We start from the raw sequence: 26,362 nt of genomic DNA, 5'->3' as shown, positions 1-26,362 counted from the left end.
TTTTAAAGAAAAGACCATTTTTCACCAAAAAATACCCCGCCGATTTATTTCAATAGCTTCCAGGTCTTTGGACCGATTGACTCGAAACTTCTCCCAAACGTGCTCCTGTAGCGGCTGAACGAGACACAGCAGTCCCCGTTGGATTCGGGTGGAATTTGTATTTTTGGTGAATATTTTAGTGAAAGGGGCCATTTTAAATGAGGCCGGCTTAAGGCTGCTGTTAGGGCTAGGGTTAGGGTTAAGGGGCTGGGGTTTCGGACCAAGGTCGTCTTTTGACCGATTGACTCGAAATTGATCACGCATGTCCTCCTCACCGGTGGAATGAGGCTCGCCAGTTTTGGTCGGATTCTGGTGGAATTTGTATTTTACATGAATATTTTAAAGGAAAAGCGGCCATTTTTCCTCAAAACCTCGGCCGATTTTTTCAATAGCTTCCAGGTCTTTGGACCGATTGACTCGAAATTTCCCCCAAACGTGCTCCTGTACCGGCTGAACGAGACACAGCAGTCCCCGTTGGATTCGGGTGAAATTTGTATTTTTGTTGAATATTTTAGTCAGAGGGACAATCTTTCATGAGGCCTGGCTTAAGGCTGAGGCTAGGGTTAGGGTTAGGGTTAGGGTTAGTGATTGGCTGGACCGATTGACCCGAAATCGATCAGGCATGTCCTCCTCACTGGTGTAAGCAGGGTCGCCAGTTTTGGTTGGATTCCGGTGGAATTTGTATTTTACATGAATATTTTAAAGAAAAGACCATTTTTCACCAAAAAATACCCCGCCGATTTATTTCAATAGCTTCCAGGTCTTTGGACCGATTGACTCGAAACTTCTCCCAAACGTGCTCCTGTACCGGCTGAACGAGACACAGCAGTCCCCGTTGGATTCGGGTGGAATTTGTATTTTTGGTGAATATTTTAGTGAAAGGGGCCATTTTAAATGAGGCCGGCTTAAGGCAGCTGTTAGGGCTAGGGTTAGGGTTAAGGGGCTGGTGTTTCGGACCACGGTCGTCTTTTGACCGATTGACTCGAAATTGATCACGCATGTCCTCCTCACCGGTGGAATGAGGCTCGCCAGTTTTGGTCGGATTCTGGTGGAATTTGTATTTTACATGAATATTTTAAAGGAAAAGCGGCCATTTTTCCTCAAAACCTCGGCCGATTTTTTCAATAGCTTCCAGGTCTTTGGACCGATTGACTCGAAATTTCCCCCAAACGTGCTCCTGTACCGGCTGAACGAGACACAGCAGTCCCCGTTGGATTCGGGTGAAATTTGTATTTTTGTTGAATATTTTAGTCAGAGGGACAATCTTTCATGAGGCCTGGCTTAAGGCTGAGGCTAGGGTTAGGGTTAGGGTTAGGGTTAGTGATTGGCTGGACCGATTGACCCGAAATCGATCAGGCATGTCCTCCTCACTGGTGTAAGCAGGGTCGCCAGTTTTGGTTGGATTCCGGTGGAATTTGTATTTTACATGAATATTTTAAAGAAAAGACCATTTTTCACCAAAAAATACCCCGCCGATTTATTTCAATAGCTTCCAGGTCTTTGGACCGATTGACTCGAAACTTCTCCCAAACGTGCTCCTGTAGCGGCTGAACGAGACACAGCAGTCCCCGTTGGATTCGGGTGGAATTTGTATTTTTGGTGAATATTTTAGTGAAAGGGGCCATTTTAAATGAGGCCGGCTTAAGGCTGCTGTTAGGGCTAGGGTTAGGGTTAAGGGGCTGGGGTTTCGGACCAAGGTCGTCTTTTGACCGATTGACTCGAAATTGATCACGCATGTCCTCCTCACCGGTGGAATGAGGCTCGCCAGTTTTGGTCGGATTCTGGTGGAATTTGTATTTTACATGAATATTTTAAAGGAAAAGCGGCCATTTTTCCTCAAAACCTCGGCCGATTTTTTCAATAGCTTCCAGGTCTTTGGACCGATTGACTCGAAATGTCCCCCAAACGTGCTCCTGTACCGGCTGAACGAGACACAGCAGTCCCCGTTGGATTCGGGTGAAATTTGTATTTTTGGTGAATATTTTAGTCAGAGGGACAATCTTTCATGAGGCCTGGCTTAAGGCTGAGGCTAGGGTTAGGGTTAGGGTTAGGGTTAGTGATTGGCTGGACCGATTGACCCGAAATCGATCAGGCATGTCCTCCTCACTGGTGTAAGCAGGGTCGCCAGTTTTGGTTGGATTCCGGTGGAATTTGTATTTTACATGAATATTTTAAAGAAAAGACCATTTTTCACCAAAAAATACCCCGCCGATTTATTTCAATAGCTTCCAGGTCTTTGGACCGATTGACTCGAAACTTCTCCCAAACGTGCTCCTATACTGGCTGAACGAGACACAGCAGTCCCCGTTGGATTCGGGTGGAATTTGTATTTTTGGTGAATATTTTAGGGAAAGGGGCCATTTTAAATGAGGCTGGCTTAAGGCTGCTGTTAGGGCTAGGGTTAGGGTTAAGGGGCTGGGGTTTCGGAACACGGTCGTCTTTTGACCGATTGACTCGAAATTGATCACGCATGTCCTCCTCACCGGTGGAATGAGGCTCGCCAGTTTTGGTCGGATTCTGGTGGAATTTGTATTTTACATGAATATTTTAAAGGAAAAGCGGCCATTTTTCCTCAAAACCTCGGCCGATTTTTTCAATAGCTTCCAGGTCTTTGGACCGATTGACTCGAAATTTCCCCCAAACGTGCTCCTGTACCGGCTGAACGAGACACAGCAGTCCCCGTTGGATTCGGGTGAAATTTGTATTTTTGTTGAATATTTTAGTCAGAGGGACAATCTTTCATGAGGCCTGGCTTAAGGCTGAGGCTAGGGTTAGGGTTAGGGTTAGGGTTAGTGATTGGCTGGACCGATTGACCCGAAATCGATCAGGCATGTCCTCCTCACTGGTGTAAGCAGGGTCGCCAGTTTTGGTTGGATTCCGGTGGAATTTGTATTTTACATGAATATTTTAAAGAAAAGACCATTTTTCACCAAAAAATACCCCGCCGATTTATTTCAATAGCTTCCAGGTCTTTGGACCGATTGACTCGAAACTTCTCCCAAACGTGCTCCTGTAGCGGCTGAACGAGACACAGCAGTCCCCGTTGGATTCGGGTGGAATTTGTATTTTTGGTGAATATTTTAGTGAAAGGGGCCATTTTAAATGAGGCCGGCTTAAGGCTGCTGTTAGGGCTAGGGTTAGGGTTAAGGGGCTGGGGTTTCGGACCAAGGTCGTCTTTTGACCGATTGACTCGAAATTGATCACGCATGTCCTCCTCACCGGTGGAATGAGGCTCGCCAGTTTTGGTCGGATTCTGGTGGAATTTGTATTTTACATGAATATTTTAAAGGAAAAGCGGCCATTTTTCCTCAAAACCTCGGCCGATTTTTTCAATAGCTTCCAGGTCTTTGGACCGATTGACTCGAAATTTCCCCCAAACGTGCTCCTGTACCGGCTGAACGAGACACAGCAGTCCCCGTTGGATTCGGGTGAAATTTGTATTTTTGTTGAATATTTTAGTCAGAGGGACAATCTTTCATGAGGCCTGGCTTAAGGCTGAGGCTAGGGTTAGGGTTAGGGTTAGGGTTAGTGATTGGCTGGACCGATTGACCCGAAATCGATCAGGCATGTCCTCCTCACTGGTGTAAGCAGGGTCGCCAGTTTTGGTTGGATTCCGGTGGAATTTGTATTTTACATGAATATTTTAAAGAAAAGACCATTTTTCACCAAAAAATACCCCGCCGATTTATTTCAATAGCTTCCAGGTCTTTGGACCGATTGACTCGAAACTTCTCCCAAACGTGCTCCTGTACCGGCTGAACGAGACACAGCAGTCCCCGTTGGATTCGGGTGGAATTTGTATTTTTGGTGAATATTTTAGTGAAAGGGGCCATTTTAAATGAGGCCGGCTTAAGGCAGCTGTTAGGGCTAGGGTTAGGGTTAAGGGGCTGGTGTTTCGGACCACGGTCGTCTTTTGACCGATTGACTCGAAATTGATCACGCATGTCCTCCTCACCGGTGGAATGAGGCTCGCCAGTTTTGGTCGGATTCTGGTGGAATTTGTATTTTACATGAATATTTTAAAGGAAAAGCGGCCATTTTTCCTCAAAAAATACCCCGCCGATTTATTTCAATAGCTTCCAGGTCTTTGGACCGATTGACTCGAAACTTCTCCCAAACGTGCTCCTATACTGGCTGAACGAGACACAGCAGTCCCCGTTGGATTCGGGTGGAATTTGTATTTTTGGTGAATATTTTAGGGAAAGGGGCCATTTTAAATGAGGCTGGCTTAAGGCTGCTGTTAGGGCTAGGGTTAGGGTTAAGGGGCTGGGGTTTCGGAACACGGTCGTCTTTTGACCGATTGACTCGAAATTGATCACGCATGTCCTCCTCACCGGTGGAATGAGGCTCGCCAGTTTTGGTCGGATTCTGGTGGAATTTGTATTTTACATGAATATTTTAAAGGAAAAGCGGCCATTTTTCCTCAAAACCTCGGCCGATTTTTTCAATAGCTTCCAGGTCTTTGGACCGATTGACTCGAAATTTCCCCCAAACGTGCTCCTGTACCGGCTGAACGAGACACAGCAGTCCCCGTTGGATTCGGGTGAAATTTGTATTTTTGTTGAATATTTTAGTCAGAGGGACAATCTTTCATGAGGCCTGGCTTAAGGCTGAGGCTAGGGTTAGGGTTAGGGTTAGGGTTAGTGATTGGCTGGACCGATTGACCCGAAATCGATCAGGCATGTCCTCCTCACTGGTGTAAGCAGGGTCGCCAGTTTTGGTTGGATTCCGGTGGAATTTGTATTTTACATGAATATTTTAAAGAAAAGACCATTTTTCACCAAAAAATACCCCGCCGATTTATTTCAATAGCTTCCAGGTCTTTGGACCGATTGACTCGAAACTTCTCCCAAACGTGCTCCTGTAGCGGCTGAACGAGACACAGCAGTCCCCGTTGGATTCGGGTGGAATTTGTATTTTTGGTGAATATTTTAGTGAAAGGGGCCATTTTAAATGAGGCCGGCTTAAGGCTGCTGTTAGGGCTAGGGTTAGGGTTAAGGGGCTGGGGTTTCGGACCAAGGTCGTCTTTTGACCGATTGACTCGAAATTGATCACGCATGTCCTCCTCACCGGTGGAATGAGGCTCGCCAGTTTTGGTCGGATTCTGGTGGAATTTGTATTTTACATGAATATTTTAAAGGAAAAGCGGCCATTTTTCCTCAAAACCTCGGCCGATTTTTTCAATAGCTTCCAGGTCTTTGGACCGATTGACTCGAAATGTCCCCCAAACGTGCTCCTGTACCGGCTGAACGAGACACAGCAGTCCCCGTTGGATTCGGGTGAAATTTGTATTTTTGGTGAATATTTTAGTCAGAGGGACAATCTTTCATGAGGCCTGGCTTAAGGCTGAGGCTAGGGTTAGGGTTAGGGTTAGGGTTAGTGATTGGCTGGACCGATTGACCCGAAATCGATCAGGCATGTCCTCCTCACTGGTGTAAGCAGGGTCGCCAGTTTTGGTTGGATTCCGGTGGAATTTGTATTTTACATGAATATTTTAAAGAAAAGACCATTTTTCACCAAAAAATACCCCGCCGATTTATTTCAATAGCTTCCAGGTCTTTGGACCGATTGACTCGAAACTTCTCCCAAACGTGCTCCTATACTGGCTGAACGAGACACAGCAGTCCCCGTTGGATTCGGGTGGAATTTGTATTTTTGGTGAATATTTTAGGGAAAGGGGCCATTTTAAATGAGGCTGGCTTAAGGCTGCTGTTAGGGCTAGGGTTAGGGTTAAGGGGCTGGGGTTTCGGAACACGGTCGTCTTTTGACCGATTGACTCGAAATTGATCACGCATGTCCTCCTCACCGGTGGAATGAGGCTCGCCAGTTTTGGTCGGATTCTGGTGGAATTTGTATTTTACATGAATATTTTAAAGGAAAAGCGGCCATTTTTCCTCAAAACCTCGGCCGATTTTTTCAATAGCTTCCAGGTCTTTGGACCGATTGACTCGAAATTTCCCCCAAACGTGCTCCTGTACCGGCTGAACGAGACACAGCAGTCCCCGTTGGATTCGGGTGAAATTTGTATTTTTGTTGAATATTTTAGTCAGAGGGACAATCTTTCATGAGGCCTGGCTTAAGGCTGAGGCTAGGGTTAGGGTTAGGGTTAGGGTTAGTGATTGGCTGGACCGATTGACCCGAAATCGATCAGGCATGTCCTCCTCACTGGTGTAAGCAGGGTCGCCAGTTTTGGTTGGATTCCGGTGGAATTTGTATTTTACATGAATATTTTAAAGAAAAGACCATTTTTCACCAAAAAATACCCCGCCGATTTATTTCAATAGCTTCCAGGTCTTTGGACCGATTGACTCGAAACTTCTCCCAAACGTGCTCCTGTAGCGGCTGAACGAGACACAGCAGTCCCCGTTGGATTCGGGTGGAATTTGTATTTTTGGTGAATATTTTAGTGAAAGGGGCCATTTTAAATGAGGCCGGCTTAAGGCTGCTGTTAGGGCTAGGGTTAGGGTTAAGGGGCTGGGGTTTCGGACCAAGGTCGTCTTTTGACCGATTGACTCGAAATTGATCACGCATGTCCTCCTCACCGGTGGAATGAGGCTCGCCAGTTTTGGTCGGATTCTGGTGGAATTTGTATTTTACATGAATATTTTAAAGGAAAAGCGGCCATTTTTCCTCAAAACCTCGGCCGATTTTTTCAATAGCTTCCAGGTCTTTGGACCGATTGACTCGAAATTTCCCCCAAACGTGCTCCTGTACCGGCTGAACGAGACACAGCAGTCCCCGTTGGATTCGGGTGAAATTTGTATTTTTGGTGAATATTTTAGTCAGAGGGACAATCTTTCATGAGGCCTGGCTTAAGGCTGAGGCTAGGGTTAGGGTTAGGGTTAGGGTTAGTGATTGGCTGGACCGATTGACCCGAAATCGATCAGGCATGTCCTCCTCACTGGTGTAAGCAGGGTCGCCAGTTTTGGTTGGATTCCGGTGGAATTTGTATTTTACATGAATATTTTAAAGAAAAGACCATTTTTCACCAAAAAATACCCCGCCGATTTATTTCAATAGCTTCCAGGTCTTTGGACCGATTGACTCGAAACTTCTCCCAAACGTGCTCCTGTAGCGGCTGAACGAGACACAGCAGTCCCCGTTGGATTCGGGTGGAATTTGTATTTTTGGTGAATATTTTAGTGAAAGGGGCCATTTTAAATGAGGCCGGCTTAAGGCTGCTGTTAGGGCTAGGGTTAGGGTTAAGGGGCTGGGGTTTCGGACCAAGGTCGTCTTTTGACCGATTGACTCGAAATTGATCACGCATGTCCTCCTCACCGGTGGAATGAGGCTCGCCAGTTTTGGTCGGATTCTGGTGGAATTTGTATTTTACATGAATATTTTAAAGGAAAAGCGGCCATTTTTCCTCAAAACCTCGGCCGATTTTTTCAATAGCTTCCAGGTCTTTGGACCGATTGACTCGAAATTTCCCCCAAACGTGCTCCTGTACCGGCTGAACGAGACACAGCAGTCCCCGTTGGATTCGGGTGAAATTTGTATTTTTGTTGAATATTTTAGTCAGAGGGACAATCTTTCATGAGGCCTGGCTTAAGGCTGAGGCTAGGGTTAGGGTTAGGGTTAGGGTTAGTGATTGGCTGGACCGATTGACCCGAAATCGATCAGGCATGTCCTCCTCACTGGTGTAAGCAGGGTCGCCAGTTTTGGTTGGATTCCGGTGGAATTTGTATTTTACATGAATATTTTAAAGAAAAGACCATTTTTCACCAAAAAATACCCCGCCGATTTATTTCAATAGCTTCCAGGTCTTTGGACCGATTGACTCGAAACTTCTCCCAAACGTGCTCCTGTACCGGCTGAACGAGACACAGCAGTCCCCGTTGGATTCGGGTGGAATTTGTATTTTTGGTGAATATTTTAGTGAAAGGGGCCATTTTAAATGAGGCCGGCTTAAGGCAGCTGTTAGGGCTAGGGTTAGGGTTAAGGGGCTGGTGTTTCGGACCACGGTCGTCTTTTGACCGATTGACTCGAAATTGATCACGCATGTCCTCCTCACCGGTGGAATGAGGCTCGCCAGTTTTGGTCGGATTCTGGTGGAATTTGTATTTTACATGAATATTTTAAAGGAAAAGCGGCCATTTTTCCTCAAAACCTCGGCCGATTTTTTCAATAGCTTCCAGGTCTTTGGACCGATTGACTCGAAATTTCCCCCAAACGTGCTCCTGTACCGGCTGAACGAGACACAGCAGTCCCCGTTGGATTCGGGTGAAATTTGTATTTTTGTTGAATATTTTAGTCAGAGGGACAATCTTTCATGAGGCCTGGCTTAAGGCTGAGGCTAGGGTTAGGGTTAGGGTTAGGGTTAGTGATTGGCTGGACCGATTGACCCGAAATCGATCAGGCATGTCCTCCTCACTGGTGTAAGCAGGGTCGCCAGTTTTGGTTGGATTCCGGTGGAATTTGTATTTTACATGAATATTTTAAAGAAAAGACCATTTTTCACCAAAAAATACCCCGCCGATTTATTTCAATAGCTTCCAGGTCTTTGGACCGATTGACTCGAAACTTCTCCCAAACGTGCTCCTGTAGCGGCTGAACGAGACACAGCAGTCCCCGTTGGATTCGGGTGGAATTTGTATTTTTGGTGAATATTTTAGTGAAAGGGGCCATTTTAAATGAGGCCGGCTTAAGGCTGCTGTTAGGGCTAGGGTTAGGGTTAAGGGGCTGGGGTTTCGGACCAAGGTCGTCTTTTGACCGATTGACTCGAAATTGATCACGCATGTCCTCCTCACCGGTGGAATGAGGCTCGCCAGTTTTGGTCGGATTCTGGTGGAATTTGTATTTTACATGAATATTTTAAAGGAAAAGCGGCCATTTTTCCTCAAAACCTCGGCCGATTTTTTCAATAGCTTCCAGGTCTTTGGACCGATTGACTCGAAATGTCCCCCAAACGTGCTCCTGTACCGGCTGAACGAGACACAGCAGTCCCCGTTGGATTCGGGTGAAATTTGTATTTTTGGTGAATATTTTAGTCAGAGGGACAATCTTTCATGAGGCCTGGCTTAAGGCTGAGGCTAGGGTTAGGGTTAGGGTTAGGGTTAGTGATTGGCTGGACCGATTGACCCGAAATCGATCAGGCATGTCCTCCTCACTGGTGTAAGCAGGGTCGCCAGTTTTGGTTGGATTCCGGTGGAATTTGTATTTTACATGAATATTTTAAAGAAAAGACCATTTTTCACCAAAAAATACCCCGCCGATTTATTTCAATAGCTTCCAGGTCTTTGGACCGATTGACTCGAAACTTCTCCCAAACGTGCTCCTATACTGGCTGAACGAGACACAGCAGTCCCCGTTGGATTCGGGTGGAATTTGTATTTTTGGTGAATATTTTAGGGAAAGGGGCCATTTTAAATGAGGCTGGCTTAAGGCTGCTGTTAGGGCTAGGGTTAGGGTTAAGGGGCTGGGGTTTCGGAACACGGTCGTCTTTTGACCGATTGACTCGAAATTGATCACGCATGTCCTCCTCACCGGTGGAATGAGGCTCGCCAGTTTTGGTCGGATTCTGGTGGAATTTGTATTTTACATGAATATTTTAAAGGAAAAGCGGCCATTTTTCCTCAAAACCTCGGCCGATTTTTTCAATAGCTTCCAGGTCTTTGGACCGATTGACTCGAAATTTCCCCCAAACGTGCTCCTGTACCGGCTGAACGAGACACAGCAGTCCCCGTTGGATTCGGGTGAAATTTGTATTTTTGTTGAATATTTTAGTCAGAGGGACAATCTTTCATGAGGCCTGGCTTAAGGCTGAGGCTAGGGTTAGGGTTAGGGTTAGGGTTAGTGATTGGCTGGACCGATTGACCCGAAATCGATCAGGCATGTCCTCCTCACTGGTGTAAGCAGGGTCGCCAGTTTTGGTTGGATTCCGGTGGAATTTGTATTTTACATGAATATTTTAAAGAAAAGACCATTTTTCACCAAAAAATACCCCGCCGATTTATTTCAATAGCTTCCAGGTCTTTGGACCGATTGACTCGAAACTTCTCCCAAACGTGCTCCTGTAGCGGCTGAACGAGACACAGCAGTCCCCGTTGGATTCGGGTGGAATTTGTATTTTTGGTGAATATTTTAGTGAAAGGGGCCATTTTAAATGAGGCCGGCTTAAGGCTGCTGTTAGGGCTAGGGTTAGGGTTAAGGGGCTGGGGTTTCGGACCAAGGTCGTCTTTTGACCGATTGACTCGAAATTGATCACGCATGTCCTCCTCACCGGTGGAATGAGGCTCGCCAGTTTTGGTCGGATTCTGGTGGAATTTGTATTTTACATGAATATTTTAAAGGAAAAGCGGCCATTTTTCCTCAAAACCTCGGCCGATTTTTTCAATAGCTTCCAGGTCTTTGGACCGATTGACTCGAAATGTCCCCCAAACGTGCTCCTGTACCGGCTGAACGAGACACAGCAGTCCCCGTTGGATTCGGGTGAAATTTGTATTTTTGGTGAATATTTTAGTCAGAGGGACAATCTTTCATGAGGCCTGGCTTAAGGCTGAGGCTAGGGTTAGGGTTAGGGTTAGGGTTAGTGATTGGCTGGACCGATTGACCCGAAATCGATCAGGCATGTCCTCCTCACTGGTGTAAGCAGGGTCGCCAGTTTTGGTTGGATTCCGGTGGAATTTGTATTTTACATGAATATTTTAAAGAAAAGACCATTTTTCACGAAAAAATACCCCGCCGATTTATTTCAATAGCTTCCAGGTCTTTGGACCGATTGACTCGAAACTTCTCCCAAACGTGCTCCTATACTGGCTGAACGAGACACAGCAGTCCCCGTTGGATTCGGGTGGAATTTGTATTTTTGGTGAATATTTTAGTGAAAGGGGCCATTTTAAATGAGGCTGGCTTAAGGCTGCTGTTAGGGCTAGGGTTAGGGTTAAGGGGCTGGGGTTTCGGACCACGGTCGTCTTTTGACCGATTGACTCGAAATTGATCACGCATGTCCTCCTCACCGGTGGAATGAGGCTCGCCAGTTTTGGTCGGATTCTGGTGGAATTTGTATTTTACATGAATATTTTAAAGGAAAAGCGGCCATTTTTCATCAAAACCTCGGCCGATTTTTTCAATAGCTTCCAGGTCTTTGGACCGATTGACTCGAAATTTCCCCCAAACGTGCTCCTGTACCGGCTGAACGAGACACAGCAGTCCCCGTTGGATTTGGGTGAAATTTGTATTTTTGGTGAATATTTTAGTCAGAGGGACAATCTTTCATGAGGCCTGGCTTAAGGCTGAGGCTAGGGTTAGGGTTAGGGCTAGGGTTAGTGATTGGCTGGACCGGTTGACCCGAAATCGATCAGGCATGTCCTCCTCACTGGTGTAAGCAGGGTCGCCAGTTTTGGTTGGATTCCGGTGGAATTTGTATTTTACATGAATATTTTAAAGAAAAGACAATTTTTCACGAAAAAATACCCCGCCGATTTATTTCAATAGCTTCCAGGTCTTTGGACCGATTGACTCGAAACTTCTCCCAAACGTGCTCCTATACTGCCTGAACGAGACAAAGCAGTCCCCGTTGGATTCGGGTGGAATTTGTATTTTTGGTGAATATTTTTGTGAAAGGGGCCATTTTAAATGAGGCTGGCTTAAGGCTGCTGTTAGGGCTAGGGTTAGGGTTAAGGGGCTGGGGTTTCGGACCACGGTCGTCTTTTGACCGATTGACTCGAAATTGATCACGCATGTCCTCCTCACCGGTGGAATGAGGCTCGCCAGTTTTGGTCGGATTCTGGTGGAATTTGTATTTTACATGAATATTTTAAAGGAAAAGCGGCCATTTTTCCTCAAAACCTCGGCCGATTTTTTCAATAGCTTCCAGGTCTTTGGACCGATTGACTCGAAATTTCCCCCAAACGTGCTCCTGTACCGGCTGAACGAGACACAGCAGTCCCCGTTGGATTCGGGTGAAATTTGTATTTTTGTTGAATATTTTAGTCAGAGGGACAATCTTTCATGAGGCCTGGCTTAAGGCTGAGGCTAGGGTTAGGGTTAGGGTTAGGGTTAGTGATTGGCTGGACCGATTGACCCGAAATCGATCAGGCATGTCCTCCTCACTGGTGTAAGCAGGGTCGCCAGTTTTGGTTGGATTCCGGTGGAATTTGTATTTTACATGAATATTTTAAAGAAAAGACCATTTTTCACCAAAAAATACCCCGCCGATTTATTTCAATAGCTTCCAGGTCTTTGGACCGATTGACTCGAAACTTCTCCCAAACGTGCTCCTGTAGCGGCTGAACGAGACACAGCAGTCCCCGTTGGATTCGGGTGGAATTTGTATTTTTGGTGAATATTTTAGTGAAAGGGGCCATTTTAAATGAGGCCGGCTTAAGGCTGCTGTTAGGGCTAGGGTTAGGGTTAAGGGGCTGGGGTTTCGGACCAAGGTCGTCTTTTGACCGATTGACTCGAAATTGATCACGCATGTCCTCCTCACCGGTGGAATGAGGCTCGCCAGTTTTGGTCGGATTCTGGTGGAATTTGTATTTTACATGAATATTTTAAAGGAAAAGCGGCCATTTTTCCTCAAAACCTCGGCCGATTTTTTCAATAGCTTCCAGGTCTTTGGACCGATTGACTCGAAATTTCCCCCAAACGTGCTCCTGTACCGGCTGAACGAGACACAGCAGTCCCCGTTGGATTCGGGTGAAATTTGTATTTTTGGTGAATATTTTAGTCAGAGGGACAATCTTTCATGAGGCCTGGCTTAAGGCTGAGGCTAGGGTTAGGGTTAGGGTTAGGGTTAGTGATTGGCTGGACCGATTGACCCGAAATCGATCAGGCATGTCCTCCTCACTGGTGTAAGCAGGGTCGCCAGTTTTGGTTGGATTCCGGTGGAATTTGTATTTTACATGAATATTTTAAAGAAAAGACCATTTTTCACGAAAAAATACCCCGCCGATTTATTTCAATAGCTTCCAGGTCTTTGGACCGATTGACTCGAAACTTCTCCCAAACGTGCTCCTATACTGGCTGAACGAGACACAGCAGTCCCCGTTGGATTCGGGTGGAATTTGTATTTTTGGTGAATATTTTAGTGAAAGGGGCCATTTTAAATGAGGCTGGCTTAAGGCTGCTGTTAGGGCTAGGGTTAGGGTTAAGGGGCTGGGGTTTCGGACCACGGTCGTCTTTTGACCGATTGACTCGAAATTGATCACGCATGTCCTCCTCACCGGTGGAATGAGGCTCGCCAGTTTTGGTCGGATTCTGGTGGAATTTGTATTTTACATGAATATTTTAAAGGAAAAGCGGCCATTTTTCATCAAAACCTCGGCCGATTTTTTCAATAGCTTCCAGGTCTTTGGACCGATTGACTCGAAATTTCCCCCAAACGTGCTCCTGTACCGGCTGAACGAGACACAGCAGTCCCCGTTGGATTTGGGTGAAATTTGTATTTTTGGTGAATATTTTAGTCAGAGGGACAATCTTTCATGAGGCCTGGCTTAAGGCTGAGGCTAGGGTTAGGGTTAGGGCTAGGGTTAGTGATTGGCTGGACCGGTTGACCCGAAATCGATCAGGCATGTCCTCCTCACTGGTGTAAGCAGGGTCGCCAGTTTTGGTTGGATTCCGGTGGAATTTGTATTTTACATGAATATTTTAAAGAAAAGACAATTTTTCACGAAAAAATACCCCGCCGATTTATTTCAATAGCTTCCAGGTCTTTGGACCGATTGACTCGAAACTTCTCCCAAACGTGCTCCTATACTGCCTGAACGAGACAAAGCAGTCCCCGTTGGATTCGGGTGGAATTTGTATTTTTGGTGAATATTTTTGTGAAAGGGGCCATTTTAAATGAGGCTGGCTTAAGGCTGCTGTTAGGGCTAGGGTTAGGGTTAAGGGGCTGGGGTTTCGGACCACGGTCGTCTTTTGACCGATTGACTCGAAATTGATCACGCATGTCCTCCTCACCGGTGGAATGAGGCTCGCCAGTTCTGGTCGGATTCTGGTGGAATTTGTATTTTACATGAATATTTTAAAGGAAAAGCGGCCATTTTTCATCAAAACCTCGGCCGATTTTTTCAATACCTTCCAGGTCTTTGGACCGATTGACTCGAAATTTCCCCCAAACGTGCTCCTGTACCGGCTGAACGAGACACAGCAGTCCCCGTTGGATTCGGGTGAAATTTGTATTTTTGGTGAATATTTTAGTCAGAGGGACAATCTTTCATGAGGCCTGGCTTAAGGCTGAGGCCAGGGTTAGGGTTAGGGTTAGGGTTAGTGATTGGCTGGACCGATTGACCCGAAATCGATCAGGCATGTCCTCCTCACTGGTGTAAGCAGGGTCGCCAGTTTTGGTTGGATTCCGGTGGAATTTGTATTTTACATGAATATTTTAAAGAAAAGACCATTTTTCACCAAAAAATACCCCGCCGATTTATTTCAATAGCTTCCAGGTCTTTGGACCGATTGACTCGAAACTTCTCCCAAACGTGCTCCTATACTGGCTGAACGAGACACAGCAGTCCCCATTGGATTCGGGTGGAATTTGTATTTTTGGTGAATATTTTAGTGAAAGGGGCCATTTTAAATGAGGCCGGCTTAAGGCTGCTGTTAGGGCTAGGGTTAGGGTTAAGGGGCTGGGGTTTCGGACCACGGTCGTCTTTTGACCGATTGACTCGAAATTGATCACGCATGTCCTACTCACCGGTGGAATGAGGCTCGCCAGTTTTGGTCGGATTCTGGTGGAATTTGTATTTTACATGAATATTTTAAAGGAAAAGCGGCCATTTTTCTTCAAAACCTCGGCCGATTTTTTCAATAGCTTCCAGGTCTTTGGACCGATTGACTCGAAATTTCCCCCAAATGTGCTCCTGTACTGGCTGAACGAGACACAGCAGTCCCAGTTGGAATCGGGTGAAATTTGTATTTTTGGTGAATATTTTAGTCAGAGGGACAATCTTTCATGAGGCCTGGCTTAAGGCTGAGGCTAGGGTTAGGGTTAGGGTTAGTGATTGGCTGGACCGATTGACCCGAAATCGATCGGGCATGTCCTCCTCACTGGTGTAAGCAGGGTCGCCAGTTTTGGTTGGATTCGGGTGGAATTTGTATTTTACATGAATATTTTAAAGAAAAGACCATTTTTCACGAAAAAATACCCCGCCGATTTATTTCAATAGCTTCCAGGTCTTTGGACCGATTGACTCGAAATTTCTCCCAAACGTGGTCCTATACTGGCTGAACGAGACACAGCAGTCCCCATTGGATTCGGGTGGAATTTGTATGTTTGGTGAATATTTTAAAGAAAAGCGACGATTTTTCATGAAAACCTCAGCCGATTTTTTCAATAGCTTCCAGGTCTTTTGACCGATTGACTTGAAATTTCTCCCAAACGTGGTCCTATACTGGCTGAACGAGACACAGCAGTCCCCATTGGATTCAGGTGGAATTTGTATTTTTGGTGAATATTTTAAAGAAAAGTCGCCTTTTTAATGAAAAAGCTCAACCGATTTCTTCAATAGCTTCCAGGTCTTTGGACCGATTGACTCGAAATTTCTCCCAAACGTGGTCCTATACTGGCTGAACGAGACACCGCAGTCCCCATTGGATTCGGGTGGAATTTGTATTTTTGGTGAATATTTTAAAGAAAAGTCGCCTTTTTCATGAAAAAGCTCGGCCCATTTCTTCAATAGCTTCCAGGTCTTTGGACCGATTGACTCGAAATTTCTCCCAAACGTGGTCCTATACTGGCTGAACGAGACACAGCAGTCCCCATTGGATTCAGGTGGAATTTGTATTTTTGGTGAATATTTTAAAGAAAAGTAGCCTTTTTAATGAAAAAGCTCAACCGATTTCTTCAATAGCTTCCAGGTCTTTGGACCGATTGACTCGAAATTTCTCCCAAACGTGGTCCTATACTGGCTGAACGAGACACAGCTCTCCCCATTGGATTTTAGTGGAATTTGTATTTTTCAGGAATATTTGAATGAAAAATACAATTTTTGGCGAATACACCGCCCGATTTTTTCAATAGCTCGCAGGTCATTTGAGCCATCGACTCCAAATCAATGCCGACACGTCTTGTTATACTGGTAGAGTGAGACACAGCAGTTTTTATTGGATTTTAGTGGAATTTCTATTTTTCAGGAATATTTGAATGAAAAATCATCAATTTTGGCGAATACACCGCCCGATTTTTTCAATAGCTCCCAGGTCATTTGAGCCATCGACTCCAAATCAATGCTGACATGTCTTGTTATACTGGTAGTTTTTATTGGATTTTAGTGGAATTTGTATTTTTCAGGAATATTGTAGTGAAAAATTGTGAGTGAGGGATGTCTCGTCCCGGGATTTTTGTCTCGTGAATTTCATGTTTTATTTTGAAAAGTAACTGTCCTCTCGTTTCAGGTCACTTGCCCTTCCTCATGTGTCACCGGTCTGACGTCTCCCCTGATCCCTGATTGTTTCCACCTGTTTCCCATTACCCTCATGTGTGTTATAGTCCGCGTCTCCCTTTGTCCTGTGCCAGTGCCAGAGTGTCTCGTTGTTTCGTGCACCTCCAGCCTCATGTCCACAGACCTTGCCTTGCCCATTATCTACGATCCCAAGTTGGTATTTGATTTTCCTTTGCGCCTCTTAAGAAGAGTGATTTTTTTGTTGTAATTTTGTCAGCTCAGTTGTGAAGTTAGTTTTGTTTTGTAGCCATTATTTTTTGTTGTTTTATTTTCATAAATTTTGTCAGCTCAGAAGCAGCGTAGTATAATTTTTAGAGCTCTTGTATCCTCCTCCTTTGGAGCGTTTTTTGTTATAAAAATTTCATAGTCATTATTCCTCGCCAGAGTAGTACAGCCTTTTTCTGTTTCCTCCTTTTGGAGTGATTTTCTGTTGTGCTTGGTTTTCTTTTTGTGTTTTTGATTTCATGATTCCCTAGATATCCTAGAGTCTACAGCCTTTTCATTTATTGCTGTGTCTTAAAGGTTGAAAAGAGAATTTTCAAAATAAAAGCCTGCTTGAACTGTCTCCACTCTGCATCTGAGTCCTCTTTCTAGCCCAGGCCTGACAAAAATCACCATTTTTAGCGAATACACCGCCCGATTATTATTATTTTTTTTTTTTTAATAGCTCCCAGGTCATTTGAGCCATCGACTCAAAATCAATGGCCAAATGTCTTGTTATACTGGTAGAATGAGACAGCTGTTTTCATTGGATTTTAGTGGAATTTATTTTTTTCATGAATATTTTAATATTGTAAATATCAAAATTCTGACTTTGTATGTAACAGACCTCTGGTATGTATTGACAACAGTGGTATTGCACTTTGTGGGGGGCACCAATATGCCAATGTCTACATAATGTTGTTTTAAGTGAAGGACTAAAGTATTTCCACTCAAAGAAATGATTTCACGAAGTCAAAGGAACAAGAATCACATATTTTATTCCTGCTATTTACAAAATTTTACATACGTTCATTCCATAAATAAAAAACAGTGTATGACAGAAACAATAATACCATACTTTGCAAGACTATGTTGTATATTAGGCATTAATGGTTAAAGTGCACAGGTAGACACTGGATCTGCCTTTTGAGATGAAATATATTTGACAGCATATTAGTCAAGGAGACATTTCAACCGCAGGCAGCTCATGCAGCAAGTCATATTTGGAAGTGATGTGGCATAAAGGCTTCTTCGGTGAGAGTGGCATCAGTTGGGACATTACAGTCTCTGCAAGAACATCGATGACACATTTCCTTACAAGAGCCTCTCACAACCTGTCCGACTGCAGCCCTGCCAACATTTCTCCAAACCTTGAAATCCAAATTTTGGAGGCGGACTTATTAAGGATTTACTGCATGTCTACTGAATGTGCAACCAACCAGAGTCCCCTCTCGTTCTGGCGGACATGATTATTTACTCACTGAATGTGCTTTAAGAGAAACTATATGGAGTGATGAGGTTTCAGATATACAATGTGCTTATTCACAAGGCATCAAGACATTCTGGTGTCCCAATGAGAGCTGTGTGGCTCATTCCTTTGTCTGACCTGATTATTTACCCAAGAAAATTACATTGCTCAACGATAAATAAATGATTATATTTCAATCAAAGCGCTTTGTAAACACTGTTTAAGAAAGGTGCTACATGAGGGTTATTAATACTATTATTCGCTCAAAGGTTAGTGGTTGCTATACTGCTGGAAATTCAATGCGTGAGCTAAAGACATGTACGCATATTTAAATATGTATGTTTAAGAAAAGTTGGTCCAGTCGACAAAGTGTTATATTAAAGCCATTAATTGATTAAGAGATATTTCTTTGTGTGTACTGGTTTACTAGCATCAACTGGTCACATGTCATATGATCATGAAGACTACATTCGTCTCAAAATCTTTAAATCTTTAACTTTGTCAGCAGGATGCATCTTCAGACCCTACCAAAGAAAAGAGTAAAAGAACAAACAAAATATGTAAATCTAATGCAGTGAATCAAATCCAGGGTTTAATTTAACCAAACTTGGCGTGGTGACTGTTGGAACAATGGACAGACTAACCAAGACAGTTTTGTTGAGTTTTATTTTGTTTTTGCATTGAGTTTAGACGCCGGTGGCAGCGGCAAAACAAGCTCCTTCAGGGCAATTCCACGCCTTCAAAATACGTCCACTTTAGGTGCTTGTTTTTGCCACTGATGTTGTTCTTGATGTTATTCTGAGCGTATATAACAACATTATGGAAAGGATACCAACAGAGACCGCTAAACAGCTGCTAACAGTCTTGCCGAACCCACCAGACTCCATTTGCAGAAACTGCAATTTCATTATCGTAAAACACACTTCAGTCAAACTCCACAAAAAAATTAGCTAAAACTCCCCCAAACCGCACTGGTTCATCTTTCCACTCCTCACCAACTCTGCTTTGGTTGAAATAAACCCTTAATTCACTGCATTGGATTCAAAAATTGTTGCCACCATTGATCAGGTAGAAACAAAAATATGGCAAAATGAAGTCCAAGTTGATAAATACTCAAAATACCCTTTAATATCTGACTCACTGATGTGTCCAGGAATGAAGGAAATGGAGAAAAAGAACAATATCCAGATAAGACAACACTTACTGTATATAGCAAAATTCCAGGATAGACTGCGGCTACTCAAAGAAAACAAACAGCAGGTTATTGCTCAGTAAGATAACAAAAGCATGTGAAAATGTGATGATTATTAAAGATTAATTAATTTCCTTAAATTGCAGTGTCTTTACAGCAGTAAGGCAAAAAACAGACTTGTTTGAAATTTATCTATGCATGTTGATTACTTTCCAATATCTGTTACATGCATTAACACGTGTTAATAGAAAATTACAATGTCAACATGTGTTGCTATAGCACAAATTAGCCAGATTATGGTATACAGCAGTATGTGTTTACATGTGCAAATTCAAACAAGGTACTCTTGATAATAACTTGGGATTTGTATAACAAAACGGTGACTAGAAGGCACCAGGAACGTATCTGTTTGATTGGAGGAGAGCCATGAACTCCTGTTTCCTTTTTATCTGGCCCATCAGCTTGATGCTCATGACGAGTAAAACCACCTGGGAAGGGGAGCACAAGAGTTACAAGCACGCTGTGGCGTTCAAAGATGGTTACAGCTGTGGTTTTCCGCTGATGCAGGATCAACTCGCACCACCAGAGCCTTTGTGTACCATGTCTACTTCATGACAGGAAGTATTTATTTGTACAGTGTAACACAAATTAAGTTATCTAGCACAGATTAGGTCAATAATTCAACATAATTGGCAACTGTCATTGTCGGCTAAGGCAGCAGACATTGCCATGTTTCTATATTTTGATCATACCATAAATATGAACATAATTAAGTTATAAAGTAGAACTGGTGTCCAATTTGATAACTGTGAAGTCCAACCCTACATATAAATGTGTAAAAAGAAAAAGAAAGGAAGAAAAAAGGAAATAAGAAAATAGGGAAGGAAGCAAGGAAGGAAGGCAATTAGGAAAGAGGAAAAGAAGGAAGAAAGTAAGGAAGGAAGGCATTAAGGAAAGAAGGGGAGAAGAAAAGAAAGAAGGAAAGAAGGAAAAAAGAAACAAACAAAGAAACAAACACTCACCCAAAACACTCCACTTCCAAACTGTATACCCATTGCCAGCGAGAATGCAAGCTTCAGTTCAGAAACATAAATTGGTAGGCAAGGCTGTGGGGGAAATAAAATTAGAGTTATTTTTCAGAAAGTGGAAAAAGTTAGAGAGAAGATCAGTGAGAAAGTAAGACTTTACGGAACCAGAAATTCTTCATATTTTTCCAAACAATCTGAAGCTCTTTTACCTCTTGATAAACATACTGGTTCTTGGGAGCCCCGAGTGTGGCGCTGCCCCGTAGTCGAATCTGGTGAGGAGTAAAAAATCCCATTAAATAATGTGACAAAAATAATGCTCACTTAAGAGTAGTAGAATATTGGTGCATCCTGGGTCTTATTTGCATAGGTAATGCTATGATAATGTTTAAAATTTTTGATTTGCTTATTGGTTTGCCAATTAACATAATATTAATATTATAAACTTTGTTTTACTTAAATTTGGTGATGACTTGTTGATATCAAATGCAGGCCGAGCACTGAAACTTGAGGAACCCCTAAAGTAACCTTGATTCAACATCATTTAGTTGCACATATTGATATCGATCTTAAAGTTAACTGCTTACATTAAGTCTATAAAACAACCCCACAGTTTATTCCTGGTTATCCAGTGCAGGAGAAAACTACTTGACTGCCACTGAGATGGAGCTATTAGCTCTAAAGCCATACTGATGAACATTCAGTAAATTGTGTTTTTCGATGAAATGATCAAACCTATGCACACATACAGAGTTTCTCAAAAAAAGATATTCTGCTTGTCTTACTTTGACTGAAAGACAATGTGTGGCCACAGGATCTGCGCTCTGAATGAGTCATCTTCACAGCTTATATTCTGCTTACACAAAGGGAAATACTCACGCATTTTCCTGGATATTGACAGTTACAGGAAGGAGGGATGGAGGAGCCCCAGTCTTTGTAGCCTTCAATAAGACCACAGCACTCAAACTGGAGGGGACAGACACACACAGGTACACACAGACCATGTTAAATCACTTCAAGTTTCATGCTACAATTTAGAGATATTTGTGATCATTATGCTAGTTGTAGTTCTGCTAAGCTAGCAGTGACAATATTGTGTGGCTTGTTGGTGTGTTGTCATACTCATAACTCAGTCAAATCTAAAAACACACATACTGTATAATACACATTTGTACATTCATTTCGACATGCACCTTCTGAATGTTTTTGAAGGAATTCTGATATCGCGATAAATCAGCTTAGAAATCATAGATAAAAGACACGCCTTAAACTCCAGAACTTGCCTGAGAATCATCATTCTTTTAGGTTTTCTTAATTATTAAAGTCATACAGTGGTAGTTGTCTTTACAACCATGAGTGCATTGCAAATAGGGAGAGCTAATAGCTAATCCGGCACACAGACAAAGAAACAACTGGGCTCAAATGGGCTAAAAAACAGGGCTCAAGTTGTAGGCCAAAGCTAGTTAGTGTGATTACATGGCAAGATTATACTTCCTGTTTGCTTACACCAAAGCATTAAGATCATCCCCCAAATTTAGGTGACAAAAAGAATGTACGAGAGACAAAAACAGTTGATATTTACTTTGAGAAATGGTGTCTTCACTAAGCAAACCAATTTTTTATGTTGTTGAATTGGCTGAATTGAGTAATTTTCAAAATGCCAGATCATTATGAGATATCTCGCTTCAAGATGTGCCGACACAGTGCTGACATATTATTGGGTTGAGATGTATTATTTGGGTTGTGTGTTTCCCACTGGAAATAGCTACTTACTTCTTGTTGAATACTATACAACAGCGTCCTGTTGGCTTTGCTGGTTCCAGAAAGTGGCATCATAGACAGCAGCTTGGTCTCTTCCCGGACCACACGTTTCTGAGGACGAATTCATATCAAACATACAGTGGTTAAAGCTGCTTTTTAATACCTGCAAGTTATTTAGTACCCAAAGATTAAATGAAATATTATAAAAGCATTTACCTCATAAATATCTTGGTAACTTAGCGCTGTTCTCACAATGATTGTTTGACTGGCTGCTGCCATCCCAGTTGCATACTGCACACACACATAAACCAACATTAACAGTCCTGCACACGGAAATCTTGAAAGAACTGTCTGTTTCTGCATAAAGAAATAAAGAAACTTCATGTATAACATCTGCCGAATTTACAAGAAGGCCCAAATAATCAAGAATTGGTCATTGACAGCATTTCACAAAATGTATAAAGTTTCTCTCAATGCAAAATCGTTCAAAATTAAGCAATTTTATAAGGGAGTCTGGGGAATTTCTCCACGGGCGACAATAAAACTGAGCCTATATTGGTTGCTGTTCACTCTATTTGTAAAATTGTACATGTTTACCATCAATAAAAGGTTGCCTCCTTTCATAAATGTGTCAACACATACAAGAACACACACACACACACACACACACACACACACACACACACACACATTGTGGTAATACAAACACTTAAAGCAGGTTTTTACCAGAATCAAACACCATCTCTTTCCTGTACAGGCTCCGAACACCCCGAGCACTGAGAGCAGCAGGCAGCCGATCTCCATGACGTACATGATCACAACAGAAACATTGGACACCAGCTGAGGAGAATGATAACATTGCTGTTAAAGGGATGCATTGACTGGCAGTTGCCCTGACTAACAGATATTCTTTTATTTAACATATTAAGGTCAAAGGATGTTAATTTACAACTGATAAGAATATGATTTTGTCATCACAAGCACATTTCCAAGATAGCATGGTTACAAAAGAGGTCAAAGGTCAGGGTCAGCAACAGAACGGCACACTTAGCGCCTGAAGATAATTCACTGTCCTGCCCAAGGACACTTCAACGGGCAGATGCTCGCCGATATGAGGGCTTGAGTTCAGAGAAAAAAACAATATAAAATGCCAGACAGTAATGATGGAAGACCGAGTGAACCCATGCATTAATAATTCCTCAGTTGTCCTTCTCTATCGCAGAAACTCCTTTGCTCCTTTTTAAATCCTGACAAGACAGGAGCTATTTCTGCCTCCAGTAAATAATAACATCTGCGTCGGAAATTATTATCATCCTGTATGAGAAGAGCATCTGACGTCAGTCTTACTTTGCCGGTTTGTAGGAGGTCTCGGTGCCAGGCTACAGTCATCGTCAACATGAAGAAGCACAGCGCCTTTGGAGAAAAGAACATAAACAACTGTTAATTTTGAAACTAGTGCAAGTTAAGAATGATTGAAAATGGCTTAAGACTATATTGACAATAAAGAAAATGCATATTTAAAGGAACAGTTCACCCAAAAATGTAAATTCAGTCATTGTCTCCGTAAAAGAGTGTTGCAGCATTCTCTTAAACAACTGCAGTAGATGAGGACAAACAGAAAATGGCTCCACACAGCTCGTCCAGCATAATCCAAGTCTCTGGAAGCCCCGAGATCCCAAATTGATATGAAAAGACGTTATTCATACACTTGATGTGCAGTCAAGCTTGTGCATTCACTTTAGACAGGGTGCGTGCTTCATTTTTAGCTTAGTAGAACAGTCTGGTGTGTTCAGAAAATGACATCACATTAATGTAATGCAGCCTTAAAGCAAATATTCAAAATCTAAAACGATACATAGTCTCGTATCATGATAATGATAGAATATTGATACATTGCCCAGCCTAGCATAGTTCATTTAAGGTCTAATGGAGGCAGTCTGGGTTCGATCTAGACACAGGATTGGATAAAGTTGGCAGGGGTACCAGAACATTTCTTTTCTCTTTTACTGCATGAGCAGAGGGAGGAGAGCCATGGGCTACTGACCAAACACTCTGTGCTAGAGCTATTTAACACTATATGTCACTTACAGCAGCTTAATGACATATGTTAAATGTTTGAATATTTTAACATTTTAAAAAATCACTCATCATCTTAAACTTTTTTTCAATGTTTATATATTTATTTGTGTTTTTTTAAGATATACAATGAATCCATGTGTGGGAAAAACACGTCTATAGCCGTCTGTCAATGTAAGTTTACATTCAATTATCTAAATCTGAATCAGTAGAGACACATATTAAAGGGGCTCTGTGTAGTTTTACAGAAGAAATCCTAACTCAGAATTTTAATATTTACAAACTCAGAAATATTTATTTATTCCATAGCTGAATAAACAAGATGTTCTCAGAGGAAAATAAGGTCCCCAGAACACTGTTTGAAGCTACGTAGAAAGGAGGCAGGGTCCGCCACATATAAACAAAGGGAAACATTATGAAATTGTGTTGTCCTTTAAAGGATAACTACCGTTTTTTACAACCTGGATCTTATTTCTAGCAAAATATATGATAATTTACTCACCCAGATAACTTTGGTGTCATTTGGAGTCGTTCGGACGAAATTAGATCCAGTGTAGCGCCGCGGATATCCATATAATGCGAGTGATCCGGGCACAGAAGCGCAGCCTCTATGAGCATTATCTGCCACGAAACTAGTTCATTTCACCAATATTTTGTTACGATACGCTAGTGCTATTCCCCTCTGAGTCCGGGCTCGTCTGTTATCAACATCCGGGGTCAAACTAGCAGTAGCAGCTACAGGTAAACAAGCCGCGCTGTCGCAGGTGCGTGCGCAGCTCAGAGACGACATCTTCCAGGTCAGAGGTAGTAGGTCAACCTACAGACCCCGGATGTTGACAACAGACGAGCCCGGACTCAGAGGGGAATAGCACTAGCGTATCGTAACAAAATATTGGTGAAATGAACTAGTTTCGTGGCAGATAATGCTCATAGAGGCTGCGCTTCTGTGCCCGGATCACTCGCATTATATGGATATCCGCGGCGCTACACTGGATCTAATTTCGTCCGAACGACGCCAAATGACACCAAAGTTATCTGGGTGAGTAAATGATAATATATTTTGCTAGAAATAAGGTCCAGGTTGTAAAAAACGGTAGTTATCCTTTAAGGTCAGTTTGTTAATTCAGTCACGAAAAGGAATAGTTTATTCATTTAGTTTGTTTAGGCATAACAAATATTTTGCTCCTGATTAAAATTTCTTCCCCTAAACTACATAGTGCAGCTTTAAAATTAAAGATTTAATGCCATCAACCTGCCAGGGACTGCAGCTGAAAATTAGCCTGTATGGCTAAATATGGCACATTTACATGATAGACTCTGGTGCTCATGTTAATGAATGTGCATTGTCCCTTCTTTAAATAAAATAAACATAAACATAAATATACTATGCATATGAATGAAATGTATATAAGGGCTATACTTTTCCTATAATGTTCCAATTGTGCATGAATACTGAAATATACAGTAAATGGATAAGCTAAAATATATACCAAACTATATAAATGAGCATAATAATAATATTCATGTGGCATTTGAGAATCATCTTTAGTACAAATATCAAAATGTGCATGGGGGGGCTGAAAAATACAGACTGCCCTGTGTAATCTGTCCATTTAATCCGGCCCTGGAGGCAGTAACATGCTATAGTAATATCACAACCTCACACATTGTAAACATCAGCATTGGAAAAAAAACCATTACAGATGTTGTCTGGGGGGAGAGGGATGGAAATCATACTACTTATTCTCTGAATGCAAATCTTTTTGACGTAGCTGCCAGCTGTTTCTCTTTCTCGTCACTTTTCTTCACGTTGAACCACGTTAAACATGTTGGTATGAAGCGGACTGCAGACACTGTACATCATCTTTGATGGAGGGGGGCTCGCTGCAGCATGTTTGTATGCGAGGCAGACACACACAATCAGTTCTAGTTTGGGGGCTGAGGATTTGATGTTGCGGATGAAAAGAAAGCAGCAAATCAGAGAAACAGCCTGTGTAGGGATTCAAACAGGCCTCCTGGCTTGAATTACATAGAAAAGGGTTTTTTTTTACCTACCATATGAACAGCATTTGCAAAGATAAACGGCCTCTTCAGGCTCGTCTTGTCCGCCACCACGATGACTGCGCTCCGCTGCATGCTGCCGCTTCTCTCCCGAGCTTTAAAACACCCTTTTACATAAAGATAAATATTGAGGCTCCAGAGATATGATTTTAACTGTAAGGGCATCTATTTTCTCCGCACAGGACGTCACCGTGACGCGCTGGATGAGGATGCTCTGTGCCGCTTTCAAGTGCAGTCGGAAATACTGGCGTCAAGAGGATCCGCGCACAGGAATGCTGTGCAGCCGCGATTAAAGGAATTCAATCAAAGGTGGTGGCGTTTACATTACGAGCACAGAGGAGAGGTTAGGATTATAACATGGCTGAGCTCCTAT

At 43.0% G+C, this 26,362-nt stretch overlaps 1 protein-coding gene across 1 annotated transcript; it reads right to left on the bottom strand.

Moving 5' to 3' along the window:
• Positions 1–17,387: 17,387 nt before the first annotated feature.
• LOC311252353 (tetraspanin-8-like) lies at positions 17,388–26,229 on the bottom strand. Its single transcript, XM_084345434.1, has 9 exons — positions 25,984–26,229; positions 23,200–23,265; positions 22,579–22,692; positions 22,069–22,143; positions 21,865–21,963; positions 20,971–21,057; positions 20,304–20,363; positions 20,089–20,172; positions 17,388–19,554 (listed from the first exon to the last, which is right to left on the bottom strand). Exons 1-9 carry the CDS (start codon positions 26,152–26,154, stop codon positions 19,450–19,452), a joined length of 861 nt encoding a protein of 286 aa, XP_084201560.1. The 5' UTR covers positions 26,155–26,229; the 3' UTR covers positions 17,388–19,449.
• Between the last annotated feature and the right edge of the window lie 133 nt (positions 26,230–26,362).

Source organism: Pagrus pagrus, assembly GCF_965226575.1.
Source record: "Pagrus pagrus genome assembly, chromosome: 23".
NCBI classification, from domain to species: domain Eukaryota; kingdom Metazoa; phylum Chordata; class Actinopteri; order Spariformes; family Sparidae; genus Pagrus; species Pagrus pagrus.
Note: the sequence above shows the minus strand (reverse complement) of the source record. Positions and strands in the feature narration are given on the sequence as shown.

Bases quoted from the DNA above. Each gene is read 5' to 3' on its own strand.
- LOC311252353 (XM_084345434.1), bottom strand. From the start codon at position 26,154: ATGCCCTTACAGTTAAAATCATATCTCTGGAGCCTCAATATTTATCTT. The intron at 22,693-23,199 runs GTAAGACTGACG...CATTCTCCTCAG, and splicing joins ACCTCCTACAAACCGGCAAA to CTGGTGTCCAATGTTTCTGT. The intron at 20,173-20,303 runs GTAAAAGAGCTT...TTTCCCCCACAG, and splicing joins ACCAGTATGTTTATCAAGAG to CCTTGCCTACCAATTTATGT.